This window comes from Balaenoptera physalus, assembly GCF_965194825.1.
Source record: "Balaenoptera physalus genome assembly, chromosome: X".
NCBI lineage: Eukaryota > Metazoa > Chordata > Mammalia > Artiodactyla > Balaenopteridae > Balaenoptera > Balaenoptera physalus.
In genome coordinates, this window is record NC_138903.1 from 127,891,824 (window position 1) to 127,908,204 (window position 16,381).

Below are 16,381 nucleotides of genomic sequence, written 5' to 3' on the forward strand. Positions count from 1 at the left end.
CATACAAATTGTGAAATTTTTTGTTCTAGTTCTGTGAAAAATGCCAGTGGTAGTTTGATTGGGATTGCATTGAATCTGTAGATTGCTTTGGGTAGTAGAGTCATTTTCACAGTGTTGATTCTTCCAGTCCAAGAACATGGTATATCTCTCCATCTATTTGTATCATCTTTAATTTCTTTCATCAGTGTCTTATAATTTTCTGCATACAGGTCTTTTGTCTCCTTAGGTAGGTTTATTCCTAGATATTTTATTCTTTTTTTTGCAATGGTAAAAAATGGGAGTGTTTTCTTAATTTCACTTTCAGATTTTTCATCATTAGTGTATAGGAATGCAAGAGATTTCTGTGCATTAATTTTGTATCCTGCTACTTTACCAAATTCATTGATTGGCTCTAGTAGTTTTCTGGTAGCATCTTTAGGATTCTCTATGTATAGTATCATGTCATCTGCAAACAGTGACAGCTTTACTTCTTCTTTTCCGATTTGTATTCCTTTTATTTCTTTTTCTTCTCTGATTGCTGTGGCTAAAACTTCCAAAACTGTGTTGAATAATAGTGGTGACAGTGGGCAACCTTGTCTTGTTCCTGATCTTAGTGGAAATGGTTTCAGTTTTTCACCATTGAGGACGATGTTGGCTGTGGGTTTGTCATATATGGCCTTTATTAAGTTGAGGAAAGTTCCCTCTATGCCTACTTTCTGCAGGGTTTTAATCATAAATGGGTGTTGAATTTTGTTGAAAGCTTTCTCTGCATCTGTTGAGATGATCATATGGTTTTTCTCCTTCAATTTGTTAATATGGTGTATCACGTTGATTGATTTGCGTATATTGAAGAATCCTTGCATTCCTGGAATAAACCCTACTTGATCATGGTGTATGATCCTTTTAATGTGCTGTTGAATATAGACAGGGGAAATTGCATCATGTTTTTCCATGCCATGTAAAATTTATGGCATGGAAATACATGATGCAATGTCGGGCACCAGCTGCAAGCTGACACGGTCATTGCAGTTTAAAGCATGGCAAAGTCCTGCTTAATTCCTGACAGGACCCGAAAGAGTTATTAGAGAAGATATGAGTCTTGGCCCGTGAGGTTGCTTGCGGTTTCTCTAACTATAGTTTGTCCTTGGCATATTTTGGTAATCACAGTCTGTTCTCACGCATGTTTAAATTCTGGTTCGCAGTATGTTTTGTACTGTAACTTCAACATTAAGGAAATACTGTCTGATGATTCTGTCTTGTGATTTTAACAAAAACATGTATTGCCTACTGCAATCTATAGAAAGAGTTTTGATGGGAAATAAAGTGTGTGTGTGCTTGTACACCACCCTCCTGACCCCGTCTCTTCTTAATCCCCTCACCTGCTCTCAGGACTTGTTCCTCCGTCTAACAGTGACTGACAAGTGGCGCCCGAACAGGGACCTGAGTACGTGGGCTGTTGAGAGGGACCCAGGAGATACTTCGCGTGCACGCATAAGGTAAATGAGATTGTGCCGGGGGATGTTTTACATGTAGTTTTTCTTTCTGTTTTATTCTCATCAGGAGTAAAAATGGGGCAAACTGGATCTAAGGAACGACAACTTTTCGTTCAGCTACTGTACTCTATGTTATTCACTCGGGGCGTTAAGGTTACGCATAAACAGCTTGATCGTTTTCTTCATTTTGTGCAGGAAATTTGTCCATGGTTCCCGGAAGGAGGAACTATTAATATTCAAACATGGGAAAAAATAGGTCAGCAATTGAAAACTTTCTATTCTCTTCATGGACCTTCTAAGGTTCCTATAGATACTTTTTCACTTTGTAATTTGATAAGGGACTATCTTGACCCAACTCATGAGATTCAGAAGTTATTCAAAGCAGCGTCTTTACGCCGCTCTCCTTCTGCTCCTCAGTTACAAAATTTGTCTGAGGAACCTGAGCCTGTCTCTCCTACTGCGCCTCCCTTGTTGGCGAACATGCCATCTTCAGAGTCCCTGGAGGATGATGATGAATTATCCTCAGAGGATGAGGCTGAATTGGAGGAAGAGGCTGCACGATATCACAATCCTGATTTTGATGATGGCATTTTTGCAGCCCTTAATAATGCACCTGCGGGGTCTGAAAACTTCCCTATATTAGATAAAACTTCATTTACTGCTCTAGCCCAAGCTTTAACTTGGGTAAAACATTTACATGATGTTACTCAAGATGCTTCCCTAGCCCCTGTTGCGCATTCTTCTGGTTTTTCCTTGCCAGCGAAAGTTCCTGATGAGCCTCCCTCAGTGGCTCAGGGGTCTGTTTCTGTTTCTTCTACTTCCTCTCTGCCTGTGAGTCTTTCTTCTCCACTTCAAACTGCTTTATTTCAAGCTTCTAAGCAGGGGGAAGATATATCTTCTTTGGGGTTTAAAATAAAGATGGGGGAATATACCACAACCCCGCACAATTCATTGCGACGTTCTTTATATACTTTAAATTTTTTGAACGTAGATAAGCAAGGACAGACAGCTGCAGAAAGACTTTGGCCTCCTCGTGCCTTGCCTTTTGCTGAAGTCCGTTGGCGGGATCCTCTTACTAATCAATGGAATGGTCCAGATCCTGTACTAATATGGGGACGAGGGCATGTTTGTGTGTTTCCTAGGGACGCTGAGGATCCTCGTTGGGTGCCTGAGCGCCTGGTGAGATTCTATGGATCCGGACCAAATGGAGAACTCCCTTCCCTGCATTATGGATCCGGACCTGATGGTGAATTCCCTCCCCCGCCATATGAAGAGAATGGGACTCGACAACATCCTATTAGGAGCTTAACCACTTTTGTTATGGCTTGTGTTCTATCACCCTATGCTATTCTTACTGGTTCTGTGTACGTTTTCCAAAAAAAAAGCGTTTTATGACATACGTTGTGATAATTGTAATTTGACAAATTGTATAACCATGGGGGAGTCCAATCGGGGATTTCTTCTTGTTCATCAGCCTCCCTTTGTTATGCTCCCTGTAAATGTTACAGGTCCTTGGTATTCTAATTCAGGTTTGCAGGTCATACATGAACTTTCCCTTCTTTTACAACAGCAGAAACGATTTTGGGGGCTACTTATAGCTGGAATTACAGCGCTCATTGCAGTCATGGCTTCTGTAGCTGCTTCCGCTACTGCGCTGACTCAAAGTATCCATACTGCCACATTTGTGAATAACGTAGCCACTAATGTCTCTAATGCTTGGGGAGCTCAGGACTCTATTGATAGAAAATTAGAAAGTCGTGTTAATGCATTGGAAGAAGTTGCTCTTATTCTTGGAGACCAATCAGCTGCTTTAAAAACTGCCTTTTCTATGCGTTGTCATGCAGAATTTTCTGCAATCTGTGTAACCTCTAAGCCATATAATCATTCGCAATGGCCTTGGCCTCAGATTAAGAATCATTTATTGGGAATTTGGTCTCATTCCAATCTATCCCTTGATATTGTTCGCTTACATGAGGATATCACAAATATCCAGCATGCAGCTCCCCTAGATGTAAATCCAGTGGAAATTACTCGAGTCATATTTACCCAGATTACACGTACTTTTGCCCCGAGTTCTCTTATTAACCTCCTTTATCCTACAATTGTTATTGGTATTTTAATATTATTGTGTATTTGTTGTTTTCCAGTCCTCCTGCGAACTGGCTTACGAGCAATTGCAGAACTCCAAGTCGGACTCTACCACCTCACATTAAAAAATAAGGAAGGGGGAAATGTCGGGAACCAGCTGCAAGCTGACACAGTCATTGCAGCTTAAAGCATGGCAAAGTCCTGCTTAATTCCTGACAGGACCCGAAAGAGTTATTAGAGAAGATATGAGTCTTGGCCCGTGAGGTTGCTTGCGGTTTCTCTAACTATAGTTTGTCCTTGGCATATTTTGGTAATCACAGTCTGTTCTCACGCATGTTTAAATTCTGGTTCGCAGTATGTTTTGTACTATAACTTCAACATTAAGGAAATACTGTCTGATGATTCTGTCTTGTGATTTTAACAAAAACATGTATTGCCTACTGCAATCTATAGAAAGAGTTTTGATGGGAAATAAAGTGTGTATGTGCTTGTACACCACCCTCCTGACCCCGTCTCTTCTTAATCCCCTCACCTGCTCTCAGGACTTGTTCCTCAGTCTAACAGCGACTGACAATGCAATTTCCCCTGTCTATATTCAGTCTTACTTCTGAAGGGGAGCAGAATATGTCACCCCAAAATATGCCTCTTTGGCATTAGCATTATCCTGAACTGGTTATTTTTAAGAAACAGCAGATACAAGAAAAGCTCTGAAAACTGAATTCAAGTAGCCTTTTGCAAGGGACATTTACATTTGTAAAGAAAATAGCCATTTGTAAGGGTGTCTCCCTCTCTGTACTAGAAAGAGGGTTTGATTAAATCTCTAGAAACTTACCAGTGGAAAGGCAGGGACTTAAATCTGCATAACGAACTGACCCTTGTTTACTGTGCATTGTTTGATAGCCTACCATAACTGCCCCCCCATCCCCCCCAACATCTTTCATCTCCAGCTGAAGTTCATTCTTAAGGTGGTAGCTTGGACCATTTGAGGCTTTACTCTGTTTTCCTGGGTCTCTCCCATGTGTACTGGAGGTTTACTTGTTATTAAACTTCTGTTTGTTTTCTCCTGTTTTATTACAGGGGTGTCTCAGCCAAGAACCTAGAAGGGTAGAGGGAAAATTATTTTTCCTCCCCTACACTACCAACAACAGTAAGGGGAGAGGGGAAAAAAATCTATATGAATGCAAAAAATGTTGCCTGCCATATTAGTAAACAAAGGATGTTGCAGCCATCAAGCCATCACATTACAGCTGCCCCCCACAGTGACCCCTGAGGAAACTCAAACTCCATATAGAAACAGGATGCCTGCCACCAGGCAGTCAACCACTGCAGCCACCCTCAACGAGGCACCTGAGGACACTCAGGATGAGAACACACAGCCTACTGGCCCCAGATAGCTGAGGTGTATATCAAAGGAATGATTTCAATGAACCCCAGACTTTTGCATCTTCCTATACAGAGAAAAGCACTAAAATCATTAACCTGAGATGTCTGGTTTTCTCTAACAGTAATCTTTTGATGTTCCAACTACCTGGTCTTTGTTGCAAAAACTCCTATATATCCTGGCTCCTCCCTTACTTCTTTGGAGCAGTCACTCAGAGCTATCAGAGAGGCTGTGTCCCGGGCTTAAGTCCTCAGTTTTGTCCAAAAAATAAAACATAATTCTCAACTTTTAGGTTGTGCATTTTTTTAGTCAACATCTATATATACCCTATTCCTTATCCCCAAAATTCATGAGTAAGATAAGTCACATCACCTTCCTTAAGGAGAAATGAATGATTGGATAAGAAGAGGTCCCTTTTCCTTCAAGGTCCAGTTCATATGTTATCTCTATACAAAATCTTTCCTGGCCCTTCTACTCTGAAATAACTTTTATCCTTCTTGAATCTTCCTTGCTTAGTATATGTGTCTCTCTTAAAGCACAGACCACATTATTCAAGAAATGATCACTATCATTTATACCTATATTATTTTCACTACATTCATCCACTTATCCAACAATTGTTTCTTGATCACTCTCAATGTATCGGGCAATGTGCCAAGTGCTGGTGAACATGACATAGTTTCTATCCTCCTGGAGCTTAAAAGCTGGTTGGGGAGATGGACGATAATTTCCTCGAGGGAGTAATCTGCATCTGCTCTTTTCTTTGTAGCCCCTAATATTTGCTCAGTAAAAGTTCATGGAATGAATTATAAAATATTAATAAACAGAAACCTCAATTAAATAGAGTTGGTAGACAGGAAGGGGAACTCTCTGGTCCTGTGATGATAGCAGAGCCCAACAGAAAGAAAAATTCTTCTTTGCAGGCAAGGACTCAGCCAATGAAAAGCCATGGACTCTTTGTTTACTCTCCCTTTAAAAAAGCCTCTCCTTCCCTTGCCATGTGGGGGCTTGCAGGTGGCTCACCATGGTTGCAGACCTCAAATTACAATTCTCTGCTGACCCCAAATAAACCCATCTTTGCTGGATAAATACCTGGTAGACTATTTGTTTCAGGGCAACAGAATGAATAGTTTAAGATAAAAGCCACTACTTGACTCAGTACTGGGAGTCAAAATAAAAGCAAACATACTTTCTCTATTAGAAGTGTCATATTTTAAATTAATAAGTACTCAAATTATACTTGAAGTATTTGAAATACTAGTGATTCCGCAGAACGTGTTCACATACAAAATATGAAGTGCTAATAAACACAACTAAATACCATTAATATAATGACATTTGTACACAAACAAAGCATTTGATGTAATAATTCCTAGTCAGAACCAGCTGGCACAATCTTACAGATAAAAAGACATCAGCATCCAAACAGATGAGGAAATCATTGAATAAACCACTGCATTATTAGCTCGCAGACAAGTCCAACAGTCTGAGCAGTCTCATGAGTCACAACTTGCAGCAAAACAAATCTATTAGGTAATTGTTGAAGTAAAAATCTTGCCCAGTGTTGTAAAAATTTAGGGTAGATCTCATGCAATATAAAAATACAATTCAAGCTCATTTATTTTCACAATAAAGCATAACCTTGACCACTCAGACATATGATTTACCTAGTACAACTTTTAAAAATGTCCTTTCCTGGACTCCACCTCCAAAGATTCTGGTTGCTTTGGTTGGGGATAAGACCCCAGTATTTGGATTTTATAGGTATGGGGGATTCTTGTGCAAGTGGTCACTGGACCACACAGTATTTGTGAAATACTGTTTTAGATTAAGAATCATTTTCCAGTGCTTGGTTCCACAGCACATATACTAAAAATTGGAACAATACAAAGAAAATTAGCATGGCTCCCTGTGCAAGGATGACACGCAAATTCGTGAAGCGGCCCATATTTTTAGAAACAGACTCACAGACATAGAGAACAGACTTGTGGTTGCCAAGGAGGAGCGGGGGGTGGGGGAGGGATGGATTGGCAGTTTGGGATTAGCAGATGCAAACTGTTATATATAGAATGGATAGAAAACAAGGTCCTACTGTAGAGCACAGGGAACTATATTCAATATCCTGTGATAAACCATAATGGAAAAGAATTATGAAAAAGAATGTGCATATATGTATAACTGAATCACTTTGCTGTACAGTAGAAGTTAACACAACACTGTAAAATCAACTATACTTCAATAAAATAAATTTTAAAAAATAATCATTTTCCAGACATCTAGACAGATTAACTTTCTGACAGCTTTTTCTGAACTTAAAATAGACCTCTGTCATATATGGGGAAGGAAAGATAATTTTCCCTCTACCTTTCTAGGTTCTTGGCTGAGACCTCCCTATAATAGGCAGATTAACAGGATAAAGACAAACAGAATTTTAATAACATGTATCCCTCCTGTATACATGGGAGAGACCCAGGAAAACTGAGTAACTCCCTGAAATGCCCCAAGTCACCACCTTAAATACCATCTCAAGCTAAAGACAAAACAAGATGTTGAGGGTGGTAGGAGGGGGGTCCAGTTATAGGAGGTGACCAGGAAGAGCACAGTAAACAAGAGTAAGGTTGTTATGCAGATTTAACTCCTTGCCCTCTGCATTGATAAGAGTTCCTAGAGATTTAAAGTCCTCTTTCTCTTCCTGTTATAGAGAGAGAGAGAGAGACACTCTCACAAATGGAGATTTACCTTATAAATGCAAATATCTCTTACAAAAGGATAACTTCTACTCAGTTTTCAGAGCTTTTCTTATGCCCGCTGTTTCTTAAAAATAATCAGCCTAAAATAATCCTTATGCCAATGAGGCATATTTTGGGGTGACATCCTGTTCCCCTTCACATAAATCTCTGTTCTCTCTTTCACATATGTAAAGATACTGTAAGGGAGTGCCTATCAAACTTGATTATATAATGGAATCACATGGGAATATTTAAAATATACCAATAATTAGACCCCTCAACTCAAATTTTTGATTTAATTGATCTGGGGTGTATCCTGAGAATTAGAATTTTTAAAAATCTCCTCAGATGATTTTTACATGAAACCAAGGTTAAGAATTTTTGATATATTTGAAGTGTTTCTCAGACGTTAATATATATAAAAGACCCTGTTAAACAGACTCTAGTTTTGATATGACAGTGTAATCTATCTAGAAACTAACCTTCTCACTGATAACAAATATTAACTCCAAAATACCAAAGAAATCCACAGAACAATAAAGAATACACTATCAGAAAATTGTGAAGAGGATTAAAGCAGATTATGGAAGGGAACTGAAACTTGAAGAAACAACAAACAGGTGTGAGTTTTCTTCTTCAACTGTTTTTTTTTCAGCTTTGCCCTGAGAATTGGCCGCAGTACCAGGGTAGCATTAGCACAAGCAATTAAAACTCTGACAGAAACCCTATTATTTTTCTGGCTGGAGGAGCCTGCGTTACCATGCCCAACCTCTAGCAAGTAAGAGAGAGACTCGCAATTCTATGTATAAAACATGCTGTTGACTGAAAAAAAATGCACAACTTAAGAGTTGAGAATTATGTTTTATTTGGCGGTCTTTCTGAGGACTCGAGCCTGGGAGGCAGCTTCTCAGATAGCTCTGAGGGACTATAACTATGTTCAGTTAGGTCACACACACACAAAAAGAATACTCCAAATGAGTGCAAATAGGAAACAACAGCAATTAAAGAAAAAGAATAAAAAGGAACCAAATGAACATTTTAGAACAGAAGAACGCGATATCTTAAAAATTTCACTGGGTGAATTCAACAACAGAGTAACAGAGATGACAAAGGAAAGGGCCAGAGCACTTGAAGACAGATAATAGTAATTATCCAGTCTGAAGAAAAGAGGAAAAAAGAGATTAATTAAGCAACAACAACAACAACAAAAAACAAAAACAAAAAAACCCAGAGCCTTAGGGACTTGAGGATCCCTGGGCTATCCCAGAGGATAGCCTAGGACAATATGGCTATCATATATCTAATTTGATTCCTAGGATTATAGAAAGAGAGAATGTTGCATTAAAAATGTAGAAATCATGGCTGAAATTTTCCAACATTTAGTGAAAGACAAATTTACAGAATCATGATCAGCAATCTCTGATCATAATAAATTCAAAGAACGCCATACCTAGACACATCATTAGTGAAGTGTTAAAGTAAGACAATCAAGAGAAAAACTTGAAAAAAGATATAGGAAAATAACACTTTACATATAGGAATCAATGATTCAAATGACTGAGGACTTCTTATCAGAAACAATACAAATCAGAACAGAGTACAACAATATTTCTAATGTGATGAAAGAAGGAAAAAAGAAAAACTGTCAATCCAGAATTCTGTATCGAGTGAAAATATTCTATAGAAATAAAAAATTCTGAAAAATCATATAAATGAAAATCAAATCTAAATGTTATTAGCAGACCTGTACTATATGAAACGCTAAAGGAAATTCTGGCTGGAAAAAAAAAAAAGATACCTGAGAAAAATATGGAATTTCAAGAATGAATGAAGATTATTGGAAATGGTGAATATCAGGGTAAATGATACTCATTTTATCTTAAATAAAAGATACTTTTAAATATATTCATTTTATCTTAAGTTCATTAAAATTCTTTAAAGATAACATTGTCTCATGAGATTTTCATATATGTCATGTATATGACAGCTATGACATAAAAGACAGCAAGCAGGAGGGGTAAAGAGTAATATTAGTTGGACGTTTCTATATTTTATATGAAGTAGTACAATATTAAACTCTAATAAACTATGAGAGGTTAGGAATAAAGATGGCAATTCCTAGAGCGAGCAACCAGTTAAAAATATAAAGAAATATAACCAAAAAATAATAGATGAAATAAAATTAAATGCCAAATTACTTTAATCATCTGAAATTTGAGAGAAAAGAATGAAAAGGGGGAAAATAGAGATGACAAACATAAAAAATAGTAAAATGGTAGTTTTAAATCCAAATGCATAAATAATTAATTAAAGGAGTTTTTTAATGCCCCAATTAAAAGGTAGAGATTGTTTGATGTTGTTGCAGAAAGAAAAAAATTCCCTCTACCCTTTCTAGGTTCTTCTAAGAATTAAATTGACATGAGACAGATTAACAGGAGAAAATCAAATTTCATTATATATGTATGGGGGTCCAATAAGAAAAATGAGAATAAAGGACAAGTTAGGCAACTGAGGCTTCTATGCCCTGTGGGAGGAGAAAGGGGGTGGGTAGTGGCTTGGGACTTCATAAGGGAGGAGGTAATTCATATGGAGATGGAAAAACAATGCTTGGTAAGCAAACATTTACTATGCCATGCAGAGACAATAGGACACAGAGAGGACTTTGGTGTCCAGGTCCTGCTGAGTTCCCCCACCACACCTAGTCCATATTCTTTGCAAATCTCTGGTGACAGTACACTTCCTGGACTAGGCCCTTTATCTGAATGTTTTTAATGCAGTTTTATGCAGTCTTCTGTTTCTGAAAAACAACCAGCCTAAGATAACCCTCATGCCAAAGAGACACATTTTCGGGTGGTAATTTTGCTCCCCTGCAATGTAAAAGCAAGAAACAACTACATTCTGATTATAAGAGATATACTTTCACTATAAACACAAAGACACAGGTAGGTTGAAAGTAAATGAGTAGGAAAACATATACAGTTGTCCCTCTATATCCATAAGGGACTAGTTCCATGATCCCCCCATACCAAAATCGGGGGATGTTCAAGTCCCTTATATAAAATCGCATGGTATTTGCACATATGACACGCATCCTCCCATATACTTCAAATCACCTCCAGATTACTTATAATACCCAACACAATGTGAATGTTATGTAAACAGTTGTAAATACAATATATGCTATGTAAATAGTTGTCAGCATGTGGCAAATTCAAGTTTTGCTTTTTTGGAATTTTCTGGAATTAAAAAAAAAATTTGTATCTGCATTTCGTTGAATCCAAGGATGTGAAACCCATGGATACATAGGACCAACTGTATCATGCAAGCATAAGAAGTCTACAGTGACTACATTATTATCAGATAAAATAGTAAAATAGGTTTTACGACAAAGAGTGCTACCAGAGATAAAAAGGAACTTTTCATAGTGGTCACAGGGAAAATTCAGTAGGAAGACTTAACAGTTATTGTGGTATGTACATAATATAACAAAATTATTCTCAAAATAGATGATGCAAAAATTGATAGAATTAAAGGAAGAAATAAGCATTAACAGAATCACAATAGAAGATTTCAACACCTTTCTCTCAACAATTGACAGAAAAACCACACCAAAAAATTAGTAAATGCATAGAAGATTCAACCTAGTTTAGCATTTAACCTAATTGCTATGTATACAACATTATACCTAAGTGCAGAATACACATTCTTTCATATTCACATTGTACCTTTACCAAAAGGGACCATATGCTGGCCATAAAGCAAATATCAGTAAAGTTAAAAGGATCAATATATTACAGGGTGTATTCTATGATGACAACAGAATTAAATTAGCAATCCAAAACAACATCTAGGAAAACTCAAATATTTCAAAATTAAACAACAGACAGCTACGTAATTCATGAGTCAAGCAAGAAATCACACACAAAAAAAATCAAAAACATTTTGAGTTAAATGATAATAAAAATAACACATATCAAACTTTTTGGAATACAGCTAAATCAGTGCTTAGAGGTGGTACTTAGAAATGTAAATGCTTACACTGGAAAAGAATAAATATCTAAAATCACTGAAAGAATGTTTTATATTAGGACACTAGTTTAAAAAAAGAGGAAAGTAAACCCAAAACAAGTAGGAAGAAGGAAATAATGAGCATAAATTAGCAAAATAGAAACAGACAATGGAGAAAATTAATACAACCAAAAGCTTGTACTTTAAAAAAAACAAAACTGGCAAACCTCATAGCTAGACTGCTCAAGAAATAAAGAGAAAAAATATAAATCATGAATATCAAAAATAAAAGGCGGGTTATCACTACAGATCCTAAGAAATCAAACCTAAAACAAGATAATATTATAAACAATTTTATTCCAGAAAATGAAACTGTCGGTGAATGCACAAATTATTTGAAATATTCAAAATTCAGAAAATGACTTAAGAATAAAAAATCTGAATGTATCTAGTAAAGAAATATAACTTGTTACCAAAAGCTTCACACAAAGAAAATTCCAGGCCCAGATGGCTTCACTTGTAAATTCTACCAAACATTCAAGGAAGAAATCTTACACACAAATCTTTACAGAAAAATAGAGGAGGATGAAAATCAAAACATTAAGCCAGCACAAGTGTGTCACCAAAACCAGACAAAGACATTGTCTTTGACAGATCAATGACCATCCTAAACACAGGTGCAAGTAAAATCCAATATATAAAAATGTAATACAACATGACTAAATATGGTTTATCCCAGTAATAAAAGAGGAGCGTAACATTCAACAATTAATCAATGTAAATTAATTATATATTAACAGGATAAAGGAAAACAATATAATCTTGTTAATAGATGCAGCCATTCATGATTAAAATAAAAAACGCTCATAAACATAAGAGTGGAGACAACTCAATAAAGGATATCTATGAAAAAAACCTGTAGCTAATATCTAACATGAAAATTAATGAACTAGGGCTTCCCTCGTGGTGCAGTGGTTAGGAATCTGCCTGCCAATGCAGGGGACACGGGTTTGAGCCCCAGTCTGGGAAGATCCCACATGCCATGGAGCCACTAAGCCTGTGCACCACAACTACTGAGCCTGCACTCTAGAGCCCACGAGCAACAACTACTGAGGCCCACACGCCTAGAGCCTGTGCTCCGCAACAAGAGAAGCCACCGCAATGAGAAGCCCTCGCACCACAACGAGGAGTAGCCCCCGCTAACCACAGCTAGAGAAAGCCCGCGCACAGCAACGAAGACCCAACACAGTCAAAAATAAATAAATAAATTTACCAAAAAAACAAAAAAGAAAATTAATGAACTAAAACGAAATGATTTCCCCATAAAATTGGAATTGAAGCAAAGATGTCCACTTTCACTATTTGTATTCATAGAAAATAAATAAATAAATAAAAGACATGAGGATCAGAAAGGAAGACGTGAACCAGACCCTACCACACATGATATGATTGTTAATATAGAAAATTCTAAAAATACTACAGTTTCAACTGTTAGAATTAATAAGTGAACTTGTCAAGATTGCAGGATACAAAGTTAATATAAACAAATAATTTCTATATGTATATACCAGCAGCAAATATTTGGAAAATAAAGTTTCTAAATAATCATTTATAATAGTACCAAAAAAGAAAATATTTAGAATTACTCTAATAAAATATGTCCACAAACTCTTCAATGGAAAATTAAAACATTGCTGAAGAAATTACAGAACACCTAAAGAAATAAGGAGATGTACCTTGTTCATAAATAGGAAGGATCAACATTATTAAGATGTCATTTCTCCCCAAGTTTACCTGTAGAATCAATGTAATCCCAATCAAATTCCCAGGAGTTTTTAATTTATTTTCTGTGGAAATTGACAATGCTAAAATTTATATGAAAATATGAATGACCTAGAAGAGCTGAAGGCCTTTTTTAAAAAGGGATTACCCCCCACTAATTTTAAGACTTATAAAACTATGCAATCAAAAGAGTTTGGTATTTGGGAAATAAAAGATATACATAATAGAATAGAACAGACAATCTAGAAATAGATTCACACATTATGGCCAAGTAATTTTTTTACAAAGATGCCCATCTTTGTAAAAAAAAAACTGGTTAGGAAAGTCTTTACAACAAATGATGTTCAGACAACCAGATGAATGTAAGGGAAAACACAATTCCAATCCTACATCTCACAATACACAAAAGTTAACCTGAAATTGATCATAGACCTAAATATAAAACAAACTATAAAATTTCTAGAAGAAAGAATATAAGAAAATCTTCTGAATTTGAGAAGGCTGAGACTCCTTACATAGGATGTAAAAAGCACAAACCAAAAAAAATAAATTTTATAAATTGGACTTTATCAAAATGAAACCTTTTGCTCATTGAAATACACCATGAAACACAAAGAAACAAAGTAAAGGCAAGCTACAGACTGAGAAAAAATACTCAGGACATATATATCAAACAAAGAACTACTACATAGAATGTATCAAGAAATTTTACAATTCACTAATCAGAAGAATAACAATCCAATAAAAAATGGGCAACAGATTTGAAGAAACACTTAACAAAAGAAGATATATTAATTAAAAATTACTAATGAAAGGCACAGGAAAAGATGTTGAACATCATTACTCGTCAGTGAAATGCAAAGCAAAACCAAAATGAGATATCACTGTATGAACATGAGAACATCCAAATTAAAAAGATTGATGACACTCAGTTTTGATGAAGATGTAAAGCAGCTTCACCTCTCATGTCCAAAAGGTGATAATGTAAAATAATACAACCACTTTACAAAACACACACTTTGCACAAGAGCCACACAATCCCACTCCTAAGTATTTACCCAAGATAAATAAAAACATGTCCACACAAACGTCTAGTGAGTGAATATTTATACTCACTTTATTCATAGTTGCCAAAAATCTGGAAACATCTGAAATATACATCAAATGGTGAATGGATGAACAAATTGTGGTACATTCGTATGATGGAATACTACTTAGCAATATAAAGAAATGAATTACTGATACACACTGCAACACAGATGATTCTCAAATGCATTATGTTAAATAAAAGAAGCCAGATTCAAAATGCTATATACAGTTGACCCTTGAAAAATGTGCGGGTTAGGGGTGCCGACCATCTGCACAGTTGAATGTTTGAGTATAACTGATGGTCGACACCCTATACATGCAGTTCCTTCTCATCCATGGTTCCACATTTGCAGATTCAACCAACTCCAATGGTGTAGTATTGTAGTATTTACTATTGAAAAAAATCCACATATAAGTGGGCCCATGCAGTTCAAATCCTTGTTGTTCAAGGGTCAACTGTACTGTATGACCCCATTTATATGACGTTCTGGAAAGGGTAAAACTGAAGGAGAGATCTGTGGTTTCTGGGGCTTTGGGGTGAGAAAAGAAGATTGAGTAGAAAGAGGCACATGGGAACTTCGTCTATTTTTATTTCTATATAGAAAATATTCTATATTTTCTTTGTGGTAGTAATTATATGATTGTTTACATTTGTCAAAACTATACAGATTAAAATGGTAAATTTAAATGCATGACATTTATTCTATACATAAATTACACTTCAAGAACCTGACTGGGCACGCTCCCTGCATAGTTGGCTGTGTGGCCCAGCCACAGGCAACTGCTTTGGGCCCACCAAAGGTGGGTAGGGCAGGCTCCCCGTGTGGCTGGCTGTGCAGCCCTTTGGTGTTTGACTGATGCAGTCCCGCTTGTGGGTGGATCAAGCTCCTGAGCTAATAGGCTAAAGGAAGGATTCCAAAATGGTACCTGCCAGCACTGGTGTCAGCACGGTAGACCAAGCTCCCCAAAATGGCTGTCACCAGTGTCTCTGTTCCCAGGGTGAGTCCCAGATGCCTCCTGCCTCTCTGGGAGACTCTCCAAGATCAGCAAGTGGGTCTGACCCAGGCTCCTTTTCAAACTACTGCCTCTGTACTGGGTCTCAGACCATTTGCGATTTTGTGCATGCTCTGTTTCTTATAGCCCTCTGGGTCCCCCAGAGGAGACATAAGCCCCACTGGCTTTCAAAGCCAGATGTTCTGGTGGCTCATCTTCCTGGTGTAGGACCCCTGGGCTGGAAAGCCCAATGTGGGGCTCAGACCCTTTGCTCCTGACGGAGGACCTCTGCAGTTGTGCCATCCCTCCCATTTGTGGGTCGCCAACCAAGGGGCATGAGTCCTGAGTAGACCGTGTCTCCACTCCTCCTAGCCATCTTACTGTGGCTCCTTCTTCAAATAATTTGTTGTGGAAAACCTTTTCTGCTAGTCTTTAGGTTATTCTCATAAATCGTTGTTCTGTAAATAGCTTTCATTTTGGTGTGCTCATGAGAGCAGGTGAGTTCAGGGTCTTCCCACTCTGCCATCTTGATCCTGCCTCCTCTTCATGTAATTTCTTGATTAAAGAAATTAGATTAGAATTAAATGTTATTTTAATTTATTATTTTAAATTAAATTAAATTTTAAATTTAATTAGAATTAAATTTTAGTATTAAAATTAGAGAGTTTTAAAAGAAATCTGTGTTTTTATTGTGAAATGACTCATATTGTTTTTGAAAGTCAAGACATAAGTAATGACTAAATCATTAAAAAGGCATTAAGCTAGGTATGAGATGTTTCTTGCTTCATTTGAATTAATACTTCTTTCTCTGGCTCTCTAACTTTGAAGTGAGCCTTTGC

General features: G+C 37.0%; 2 protein-coding genes across 6 annotated transcripts in view; one reads left to right on the top strand and one right to left on the bottom strand.

The window, feature by feature from the left end:
• The window catches only part of LOC309652235 (uncharacterized protein), a 537,677-nt gene that overhangs the window by 88,202 nt on the left and 433,094 nt on the right, over window positions 1-16,381 (bottom strand). The window lies entirely within an intron of this gene.
• Window positions 298-15,371, top strand: LOC309652285 (uncharacterized protein). 2 transcript variants are annotated; one of them, XM_082445893.1, is made up of 2 exons: window positions 298-2,836; window positions 3,620-15,371. In XM_082445893.1, the coding sequence occupies exons 1-2, from the start codon at window positions 1,548-1,550 to the stop codon at window positions 3,690-3,692; spliced, it is 1,362 nt and encodes a 453-aa protein (XP_082302019.1). In that variant the 5' UTR covers window positions 298-1,547; the 3' UTR covers window positions 3,693-15,371. The 2 variants fall into 2 exon arrangements, with proteins under 2 accessions (XP_082302019.1, XP_082302020.1); XM_082445894.1 differs by having other exon boundaries at window positions 298-2,718.

Excerpts from the sequence above, each read along its gene's own strand:
- LOC309652285 (XM_082445893.1), top strand. The coding sequence starts at position 1,548 with ATGGGGCAAACTGGATCTAAGGAACGACAACTTTTCGTTCAGCTACTG. Across the intron at positions 2,837-3,619 it reads GCTATTCTTACTGGTTCTGT|TCCTCCTGCGAACTGGCTTA; the intron begins GTACGTTTTCCA and ends GTTGTTTTCCAG.